The sequence below is a fragment of the Lampetra fluviatilis genome, chromosome 8 (genome assembly GCF_964198595.1).
Source record: "Lampetra fluviatilis chromosome 8, kcLamFluv1.1, whole genome shotgun sequence".
Lineage (NCBI taxonomy): Eukaryota > Metazoa > Chordata > Hyperoartia > Petromyzontiformes > Petromyzontidae > Lampetra > Lampetra fluviatilis.
Window position 1 is genome coordinate 16,297,985 of NC_136282.1, and position 11,063 is coordinate 16,309,047.

Sequence of the window (11,063 nt, forward strand, 5' to 3'; positions counted from 1 at the left end):
CTTGAGACGCATGAATAGAGGCTGTGTACACGACGCGGGGGGGGGGGGGGGGTTAGTAGATGAGTTGCTGGGCGGGTGACTGGTTTGTTGGATGCTTGAATAACGACTCAGTTGGTGAGTTATGGGAGCGTGCATATGGTGGACTCTATTCGGGAGATGAGCGTGGACCGTGAGGGCAATGCGAGTCTGAGAGTATTAGTGGTCTGGTGGTGATGGTCTGAGTGCTGGCGAGTAGCTAGCTGGTCGATGTGTCATACTGCTGCGAATGTCTCGGTGAGTGAGGGTCTGGTGGCAAGAATGGGAGAGTCTGGGTGATGCGCGAGTCTGGTGGTGGGAGTCTGGTCGAGGTGAGTGTCTGGTCGAGGTGAGTGTCTGGTCGAGGTGAGTGTCTGCTCGAGTGGCCGGGAGAGTAAATTACCCCCCAGGTCCCACGACGTCGCCTCCCGTGACGCACGCGTCCTCCTCGCGCGGGGGAAGAGGAGGAGGAGGCGCAGGAGATGGGAGCGGGGTCCGCTCTTCACACGGAGCGCGGAACGGAGGGGAGGGAGCCGGGGAGGTATGGGGATCTGGGGGGGGGGGGGGGGTAGGGGGGGGATAGTGGGAGGGGGTCGCGGCGCGAAGGTTTATAAGGGAGGTCCCGAGACCCCGGGCGCCCGAAAGCCGCCGCCGCCGCCGTGACGATGCCGAGCCCCGACTCCCCGCCGCTGTCGCGCCCGTTCCGCCGCGCGGGCTCCGAGCTCGGCAGCCGCGCAGACAGCGTCTCGGTGAGGCAGCGACTCACACGCATCCACCGCACCACCGCCCCTGCAGGCGCAAGCGCGGCGCCACCAATCACTCACACACACACAGTCGATGTTTAAACCATCAGGTGGGACACCGGCTGAGAATCAGCCATACAATATCGTTGTTGTGATATCAGCTTGAGCAGGGGTGTACAAGCACAAATAACAACCCAAACTAAACTCGTTCGTCAGGATAACTACGCAAACATTATATACGCACATTTTATATATATAATGTGCGACGTTTCGGGCAATGAATGTATGTATGTTGAACTTATTTCGCACCGTATATTTTCAACCGTGCTAATCGGAGGTAAATAAAAAATAGCAACGGTGAGGCGGTGTCTCCACCACACAGGTACAACCACAGCGCCACCGCTCTCTCTCTCTCACACACACCTCCTTGATTGAAACCAGGTAAGAACCCTCCTCTCACGCCGCCGCTTCACCTGCCCGACTCTGTCCGGTTCTGTCATCTCTGCACGTGCTCCTGTTCACGTGTATGCGTCCACGTGTACGCGTCTACGTGTACAGCGGCGGTGCAGGGCGCACTTGGTGTGCGCTGCGGTGAGCGCCCTGGTCCATGGGCTCCCCAGCCCTGACCTCGACTCGGACCCTCACCGCAGCCCTGGCCACTGTCCTGACCCAAACCATTGACTACAACCCCGACCATTATCCTGACGGTAACCTTAACCATAGCTCTGATGCTCATTCTCTGACCCTGACCTCTATATTTGATCATTAGTGGTGTTATCATTGTTTATCCAGGAAATATTTACTGCGTCTCAAGACTCCTTTTAAGGAGGGCCCTGCTAATATATCGTAGCAGCGGGCGGTGTTGCTGCTGCTACTGCTGCGTGCAATCCCAATTGAGTGATGTGCAGGTAATGTTTCAGCGATCGGATGTTTAACCAATACCAGTAACAGATGTTAACCTCGCCTGGCATACAGGGAGTCGTGGGTTCCATCCCGATCATGTTCTCCCCGTGGTCGCGTGGGTTTTTATCCGGGTTCTCCGGGTTTTCCCTTTACATTTAGGAAAAAAACGCGTTTAGAATATTTGCCAGCTATACATTTCTACGTTATGAGCCACTTTGTTGAGCTATCAGTTGTGGCCAGGTCGCTTCTGAAACAGATCTATATCGCTCAGTGGGCCTTACCTGGTAAAATGTATTTTCGCTATTGGAGGAAAACAGAGAATCCGTAGGAAACCCGCGCAGAACAGAGGGAGAGAAAATACAAACTGGAAACACAGAGGCGCCCGAGTCAGGATTAGAGCCCAGTCACTGATTGCTGCGAGGGACAAGTGGTACCCACTCCGCCACCTTGATCCAGATCGAACCATCCTAAACCCAACAGCATCGGAACTCTAAGTGAACTAGAACCATCCTGCCAACACACGACTCGACAACACTCGACTCCTGCCAACGCCCGACCCTTGCGGTCGACTCGGAGGAGGCGTGAAGGCGACGGAGCAGCGATAGATCTTGGACCACCGGGGGCCCTCCGTGCGGAACGCCGTATAAATTTGACGGCCCCTTTTCTCCGTTCCTCTCCCTGCCTTCTCCCATACCCCCTCCCCCGTCCCCAGAGCCCCCCCTACACGGGTCGCCGTCAGAGTCTCATCTCGGACGCGCGCAAGGAGCGGGAGGCCGGGGGTGGCCGGGAGGAGGCAAGCGGCGAGGGGCACGAGGAGGAGGGGGGGGGCTCGGCAGTTCCCGGAGGGGGCGCGCGCGCCACCCTCACGCTGCTGTGCGCGCTCCGAGGGGGGCGAGGGCTCTCCCGAGCCATCAAAGTTTTCGAGGTACAAAGACAAAGATGCACCGGATAGCCTTTAACAGACTGCTGAGGCAAGTACTGTAAGCGAACACCTATGAAGGCCGCCAACGGCGCTCGAAGGCAGTGGTGTGACCAGAACCACATCAGGCCCCTCGGTCTCCCGAGTACCGATGTTTACACACCACGCCGAGTTTTTATTTGAGGCTGAGTCGACTTAGGGGAGGCCCAGGACCGGCTCATATACTCGTCACCGATATTGTGTTTCTTTTATGCTCCACCCACCTGTGTTCGTCTACGTATGTGCGTGTACCCGCACGTGTGTCCCCACGCGCGTGTATCCAAGTACGTGAGTGTACCCACGTGAGTGTGTACCCACGTGTGTGTGTCCCCACGTGAGTGTGTCCCCACGTGAGTGTGTCCACACGCACGTGTGTCCCCACGTGAGTGTGTCCCCACGTGAGTGTGTCCCCACGTGTGTGTGTCCCCACGTGTGCTTGTGTCCACACGCACGTGTGTCCCCACGTGAGTGTGTCCCCACGTGAGTGTGTCCCCACGTGTGCGTGTGTCCACACGCACGTGTGTCCCCACGTGAGTGTGTCCCCACGTGAGTGTGTCCCCACGTGTGTGTGTCCCCACGTGTGCGTGTGTCCACACGCACGTGTGTCCCCACGTGAGTGTGTCCCCACGTGAGTGTGTCCCCACGTGTGTGTGTCCCCACGTGAGTGTGTCCCCACGTGAGTGTGTCCCCACGTGAGTGTGTCCCCACGTGAGTGTGTCCCCACGTGAGTGTCCCCACGTGAGTGTGTCCCCACGTGAGTGTGTCCCCACGTGAGTGTGTCCCCACGTGAGTGTGTCCCCACGTGAGTGTGTCCCCACGTGAGTGTCCCCACGTGAGTGCGTATGTCCCCACGTGTGTGTACCCACGTGTGTGTCCCCAACGTGTGTCCCCACGTGAGTGTCCCCACGTGTGTGCGTGTGTCCCCCACGAGTGTGTCCCCACGTGAGTGTGTACCCACGTGTGTGTGTACCAACGTGTGCGTGTGTATCCACGTGTGTACCCCACGTGCGTGTGTCCCCACGTACGTGTGTACCCCACGTGAGTGTGTCCCCACGTGAGTGTGTCCCCACGTGAGTGTGTACCCCACGTGCGTGTCCCCACGTGAGTGTGTCCCCACGTGAGTGTGTCCCCACGTGCGTGTGTCCCCACGTGAGTGTGTCGCCACGTGAGTGTGTCCCACGTGAGTGTGTCCCCACGTGAGTGTGTCCCCACGTGAGTGTGTACCCCACGTGCGTGTGTCCCCACGTGAGTGTGTCCCCACGTGAGTGTGTCCCCACGTGCGTGTGTCCCCACGTGAGTGTGTCGCCACGTGAGTGTGTCCCCCACGTGAGAGTGTCCCCCACGTGAGTGTGTCCCCACGTGAGTGTGTCCCCACGTGAGTGTCCCCACGTGAGTGTCCCCACGTGAGTGTCCCCAGTCGTGTGTGCGTGTGTCCCCACGTGTGTGTACCCACGTGTGCGTGTGTACCCACGTGTGTACCAACGTGTGTACCCACGTGTGTACCCACGTGTGCGTGTGTACCCACGTGTGTGCCCACGTGTGTATCCACGTGTGTGCGTGTGTACCCACGTGTGTGCCCACGTGTGTATCCACGTGTGTACCCACGTGTGTGTACCCACGTGTGTGCCTGTGTACCCACGTGTGTGCCCACGTGTGTATCCACGTGTGTGCGTGGTACCCACGTGTGTACTCACGTGTGTACCCACGTGTGTGTGTTCCAACGTGTACGTGTGTATCCACGTGTGTCCCCACGTGTGTGCGTGTACCCACGTGTGCGTGTGTACCCACGTGTGTGTCCCCACGTGTGTGCGTTTGTATCCACGTGTCCCCCGCGCAGACGTTCGAGGCACACGTGCTGCACGTGGAGTCACGGCGCTCGCGCCGGGACCCCGGGGGGGCGGGGGGGGCGGCGGCGGGGTGGGGGCTCGAGCTGCTCGTGCGCTGCGAGGCGCGCGCCTCTGACGTCACAGCGCTCGTGGGGGCCCTGAGACGCGTGGCCGAGCACGTGCGCACGGGCCGCGAGGACAAGGGTGAGTGAGTGAGGGGGGGTGAGTGAGGGGATGGGAGTGAGGGGAGGGGAGTGAGGGGAGGGGAGTGAGGGGAGTGAGGGGGGTGAGGGAGTGAGGGGGGTGAAAAGGATGAGGGGGGGGGGTCATTGGGGAGAGGGGTTAAGTGATGAGGGGAACGGATCGGGGGTCGAGGGCTGTAGGTGCTGGGATTGAAGGGAGGGGCGGGGGGGTACCAGCGTCGTGATCCGTCACTCATCCAGGAGAGTCACGCGGAGTCGCGTGACTTCTTCTTCTTCGCCTGCTTCAGGAGGATCCTGCCGCCGCTAGATTGGGGGTTTTGTGCACGATGCGCATTGGCATCATCATCATACACGGAGACAACCGGAACACCTTTACAAACACCGGCGTGCGAGGCGGCAACGCTCTATCTCATAAATGGTGGGGGGGGGGGGGTCAGACGGAGGGATCCCGGGGGTTGAGGTTACGGTGGGGGGGGTGGGGCAGATGGGGGGGGGGGGATTGGCGGGGGGGGGGGGGTTGGCGGAGGGGGGGGGGGATTGGCTGAGGGGGGGGGTGTCCTCGTCTCTCACGAACCGTGACGCGTGCACAGGGCCGTGGTTCCCGCGCAGACTGCAGGACCTGGACCGGTGCAACCACCTGGTGACCAAGTTCGAGCCCGAGCTGGACCACGACCACCCCGGTGCGCGGGGGAAGGGGGGGGGGCACGGGGGAGGGGGGACGCAGACCCCATCTCTCGTGCCCCCTTTTACAGTTCCTATAAATTATAGAACTTAAAACTAAAACACAACACGGAAAACAACCCGGTCTTATTTGAGACAATGGATGATTGTCGCAAGCTCAGATCCGTGGCTGGGGGTTGACTCGGCGTGCGAGCCGAGCAGGGCGAGGGGGGCGACGGCCTCGAGGAAGGGAACGCGATACGCACCACAACCACGTCCCTGACTCGCGCCCAGCTGCCTGCGCCTCTTGGGCCACGAGGCGACGACTCGTGGCTGATGATGGGAGCGAGGGTCCGTGGAGTCTCGGTGAGCAGACGTCGGGTCTGCTCTGTCTGTCGGGTCCGTGAGGGGGTCTCCTCTCTGATCTCCACAGGGATTCACGGACCCCGCGTACAAACAGCGGCGCCGAGAAATAGCGGACATCGCCTTCGCCTACAAGACGTGAGCGCGTGCACCCCGCACCCTCCCCACACTCACCCCCACCCTCCCTCCACCCTCCCCCCACCCTCCCCGCACCCTCCCCCCACCCTCCCCGCACCCTCCCCGCACCCTCCCCCCCACCCTCCCCCCACCCTCCCCCCCACCCTCCCCGCACCCTCCCCCCACCCTCCCCGCACCCTCCCCGCACCCTCCCCGCACCCTCCCCGCACCCTCCCCCCACCCTCCCCGCACCCTCCCCCCACCCTCCCCGCACCCTCCCCCCGCCCTCCCCGCGCCCTCCCCGCGCCCTCCCCGCGCCCTCCCCCCGCCCTCCCCGCGCCCTCCCCCCGCCCTCCCCGCGCCCTCCCCGCGCCCTCCCCCCCGCCCTCCCCGCGCCCTCCCCCCGCCCTCCCCGCGCCCTCCCCCCGCCCTCCCCCCGCCCTCCCCGCGCCCTCCCCGCGCCCTCCCCGCGCCCTCCCCCCACCCTCCCCGCGCCCTCCCCCCACTCTCCCCCCACCCTCCCCGCACCCTCCCCCCACCCTCCCCGCACCCTCCCCCCACCCTCCCCCCACTCTCCCCCCACCCTCCCCGCACCCTCCCCCCACCCTCCCCGCACCCTCCCCGCGCCCTCCCCGCACTCTCGCCACACTCACCCCGCACCCTCCCCTTGGTGCCACCACATTCAGCTCACGGAAGGCCGCGTGGACACGTGGACACGCGGCTCGCCAGCTCCCCGTGCGAGGTGCTGGCAGGATGTTTGTGGAAGCGTCTCTGCCCAGGGCTTCAATTCACTGCATGTCCCATTCAATGTCCTACGGGGATCGCTGCCAGACTGGAGTAGGTGGCACGACGCTCGCTCGTGAGATGTCGGCTGTCTGTGATGTGCTGGCTGCGACCTGAACACAGTCCCAGCTGAAATGTTTTATTTATTGATGTCCTCTGTTGTGTCCGAGATGAGCTGATGATGGAGCCGTGTCGCCCCCGCCGCTAAATTGACCCCCCCATCTCCCCGCCCATCTCTGTCCCCCACCCCACAGAGGGGAGCTCATTCCGCAGGTTCACTACACGCAGGAGGAAGTAGCCACGTGGTGAGTGAGCGACGTGGGCACAGCGAGGAGGCGGCACGGGGAAGGAAAGGGGGGAGGAGAAGACATGTTTGAATTGAGAAACTAAATTCCATTCAGTACCTCAAGAAGCTCCCGGTACGAGCAGCGAATCGTCGGGCGTAGTTCCGAACAACAGGCGGTACAACTCGCAAGCACATCAGAGAGCCATGATGGTGATGATGCGGAGTTGTGATTATTATACACGTGGGGAGGAAATCGGGGCACCAGGAAAGAACCCTGGCGTGACAGAGGAAACACCCCATCCCCGTACAGATGGAAACAGATGGCGATTAGTCCACTTGAGTAACGCCTTCTCCTGGCGAGCCAGGGTACGGCACCTTGTGTGCGGTGACCCACCAACCCTCGGTGCTGCCTCCACAGCGCTGGGTCACAGGCAGCCGCGTGCGGCAGCGCAGCCACCACCACCACCACCCGGCTGAATGATGATACCGGCGATGTCCCACCCCACTGGCTCCCCCCAGGGGGGAGGTGTACCGCAAGCTGGCCGGGCTGTACCCGACACACGCGTGTAAGGAGCACGTGGACGCGTTCCGTCTCTTGGAGCAGCACTGCGGCTACAGCGAGGACTCGATCCCACAACTCGAGGACGTGTCCACGTTCCTTCTGGGTGCGGGGGGGTCGGGGTGGGGGGTGCAGGGCGGCTGTGGGGATCGAGAGGCTGGGGATGTTGTGCGGGTTGGGTTGCGGAGGTTCTGGATGGATGTGCCTACGGGTGGTTCCATTGACTATTTGTCTGCTCCTGTGTGGATGAGTAAATAGGTCGGTCAGTGGGTATGTGGGTGGGTGGGTGGGTGTGTGAATGTCTTGAGTGAGTGAATGAGTGGTCGAGTGAGTTTCCATGTGAGTGGCTCCCTGGTTAAATTCTGTAAGGCGCAGTTGGGTCATCAAGAGGCGGCGGGTGTTTGAACCGCGGCTGCGCTCGCCAACCAACTCACATGCCGGCATGCCTGTCTGCTCCTCTGCCCACCCCCGACTGTCCCTACCCCTCGCCCCCCAGAGCGCACAGGGTTCCAGCTGCGCCCCGCGGCGGGGCTGCTGTCGGCTCGAGACTTCCTGGCGAGTCTCGCGTTCCGCGTGTTCCAGTGCACGCAGTACATCCGCCACGCGTCCTCGCCCATGCACTCCCCCGAGCCGTGAGGACACTCGCCACACGCGCACTCACTCACAACGCACACAACTCGCGTGCATTGCGATGACTGTGACCCCCCCCATCCCGCGTGCTTCTGCGCCACGTGCTCACAGCGACTGCTGTCACGAACTGCTCGGTCACGTGCCCATGCTGGCGGACAGCACCTTTGCGCAATTCTCACAGGTGAGCGGGGTGAGCGGGGTGAGTGTGGTGTGTGAGGTGAACGTAGTTGGGCGGGTGAGGGGGGGCCGAGTGAACGGAGTGAGGGGGGTAAGGTGGAGTTTGGTGAGCACGGAGAGACCGCCAACACCCCCCCTCCCCCCCGTGTAGAACATTGGACTGGCGTCTCTGGGAGCGAGTGATGAAGACATCGAGAAACTGGCGACGGTGAGGAACGGAACCCCGCCCCCCGCAATTCACACATCGCCACGTCCACCCACCTGTGCACGACGAGACCCACACCTGTGCCCCTCTACCCACCTGTGCACGACGAGACCCACACCTGTGCCCCTCTACCCACCTGTGCACGACGATACCCACATCTGTGCCCCTCTACCCACCTGTGCACGACGAGACCCACACCTGTGCCCCTCTACCCCAGCTCTACTGGTTCACGGTGGAGTTCGGGCTCTGCAAGCAGGAGGGGCACGTGAAGGCGTACGGGGCGGGGCTTCTCTCCTCCTTCGGGGAGCTCGAGGTGAGTGGCGCCCGTCTCACCCCCCCCCCCAACCTGCCCGTCTCACCCCCCCCCCTAACCTGCCCGTCTCACCCCCCCCCTAACCTGCCCGTCTCACCCCCCCCCCTAACCTGCCCGTCTCACCCCCCCCCCCCTTCACTTGCCTCACTCCTATCCTTCTCGCCTGCTCCGTCACTGCTCACCTGTCACAGAAAACAACCCCTCGATCAATCGATGCCCCTCTTCACGCACCCCACTCCGCCCTCCCCCAGTTCGCGCTGTCCGGAGAGCCCGAGTACCGCGCCTTCGAGGCGGAGGCAGCGGCGCTGCAGCCGTACCAGGACCAGACCTACCAGCCCGTGTACTTCGTGTCAGACAGCCTGGAGGACGCCAAGGACAAGCTCAGGTGTGGTTGGACACCCGAGTCACACCTTCGCCACAGCACCCGACTGTCAAGCACAGCAAAGCAACTAAATAGCTGAGCAGACAATCCACCTGCTTCCCGCGGCTTCACATTCGTATGAAGAAAAGTGAGCGGGCTTGGGCTGCAGGACACGCCATGGCGAGGAGAGGTCATGGCCAAAGGTCAAGACTGAGCGGAGTAGCAGCCAGGGGGATGACCTCGTCGGAGATGGCGTCTACCGGGGAGATGGAGCGATATTAGTTCCCGTAGAGAAGGTGCTAGGTGGATTCGCAGTAGGGGCGATGTTTCTGTTGCAGCCGTGTAGTATCACAATTTAGTTATTTGCAGGACATTATTCAGCATCGGGGTGTTTGGCCAATATCAGTTACAAGTTGTATGTTCTTGATTTGAAGCTTTCGTGACTGCAGGAATCCATACTCTTTGGTTCTTTGGGTAGTCACGTAGGTAGAAAATAAAATAAATCACGTTTCTGGCGCAACACAAGCGTCCATCATCAGGTGGGAAAGCATGCATACCTGATGTAGGACGCTTGTGTTGCGCCCGAAATGTCGTGGCTATCGATGCTGCTGTTGTAAGGTTGCCCGCGAACAGAACTTGCCCCCAAGTGTGCTAAAGGCTACATGGGGGGGGGGGTACCTTTGTTCTTGCCGTGGAGCAGGCAGTACGCGCAGGGCGTGCGCCGCCCCGTGGCTCTGCGCTTCGACCCCGTCACGCGCTCCGTGCACGCCCTCGACTCCACGCGCTCCCTGCGCACGGCCGTCGACGCCCTCCAGGAGCAAGTATCGGTGCTCTCCTGCGCCCTCTCCAGGATGGCCTAGCGCCCCCCGCCCTCCTCCTCTTAGTCCCCGGGGGGGTGAGATCAACCCGGTTCCCCGCCTTCGCTACCGAAAGCTGCACCCCCCGCACCCCCATAAGGGGCAGCTCTTGGAGGTCACGTGCGTGTGTCTCGACTGTGCGACAGCTGTGAAATCTGGCAGAGGGTAGAACGCGTTGGCGAGGTGTGGTGGTGGTGGCGGCGGCAGCATCAACGTCTTTGGCCACGAGATGTTCATCTTAATGAGAGCTGCCAAAAAGGAGGTCAGTCTGGTGGTGCAGGGTAGCGGGGAAGCTCCCCCACCCCACTCGCCCGGCCTGCTGAAAGCAGTCCCCGACGTTTGTGGACACGTGGACCGACTGGGTACCTCGCTTGTAGACACGTGCTCAATAAGCTGGTGGACGGTGGACACGTGTGTCCTCGGGGTCTGTGTACACGTGACAAGCGTTTTCTAAACGGATAGAAGTCTGATAAATTGAAGACGTGGGCATCTATCTCCTGGTTCAAAGGTGTCCTTTAAGGGAAACATCTAGGCAGATGTGCTCTGGGCTGATGAGACAACTTTCCTGGGCTGGTGAACACGTAGACGTGTGTCCTGTTAGTGAACATAGGGACACACGTGTCCCCAATGTCAGGGTTCTCGTTTTAGGGGCCACTGCGTCAGGGCGAGTTTATGGTTAGGGTCGTGAATGTCCGAATTGGCCTCAAGTCCCCCTTGCTGTGTGACCGCATTGTCTGGCTCTGTCTCTGCGTGTCTTGCCGCTGTCTTCTCGTGTCTCGCTGTCTCGCTGCATCATTAAACGCGTCTCCCTGCCCTCCGTGAGTCTGTCTCCGTGCGTGTGTCGCCACTGTGCGTTCAAGAGGCATCAGTGGAGAGTGGAAAGCTCAGCAGAGACGCAGCGAAAAAGTCCCAGAGACATTGGCCAGGAAAATGGCTCCGCGGTACCACCCACAGTGGCAAATGCTAACAAGTATTCTATCGAAGCATTCAATATCTATATCACAAAATGTGATAGCAAGGTTGCCGTGGTAGCTCTTGATGACTGAAGGGTACCGTCGTGTGATCGTGGGGAAAAAAGTGATGTTAAACACCTACCAGTGGTGG

General features: G+C 61.4%; 1 protein-coding gene across 1 annotated transcript; it reads left to right on the plus strand.

The window, feature by feature from the left end:
* Positions 1–622: 622 nt before the first annotated feature.
* Positions 623–10,440, plus strand: TH (tyrosine hydroxylase). The gene is made up of 13 exons (XM_078859348.1): positions 623–764; positions 2,374–2,586; positions 4,457–4,649; positions 5,239–5,326; positions 5,741–5,809; positions 6,826–6,876; positions 7,377–7,522; positions 7,913–8,048; positions 8,158–8,227; positions 8,375–8,431; positions 8,646–8,741; positions 8,993–9,126; positions 9,803–10,440. Exons 1-13 carry the CDS (start codon positions 681–683, stop codon positions 9,960–9,962), a joined length of 1,497 nt encoding a protein of 498 aa, XP_078715474.1. The 5' UTR covers positions 623–680; the 3' UTR covers positions 9,963–10,440.
* The last annotated feature ends 623 nt before the right edge of the window (positions 10,441–11,063 follow it).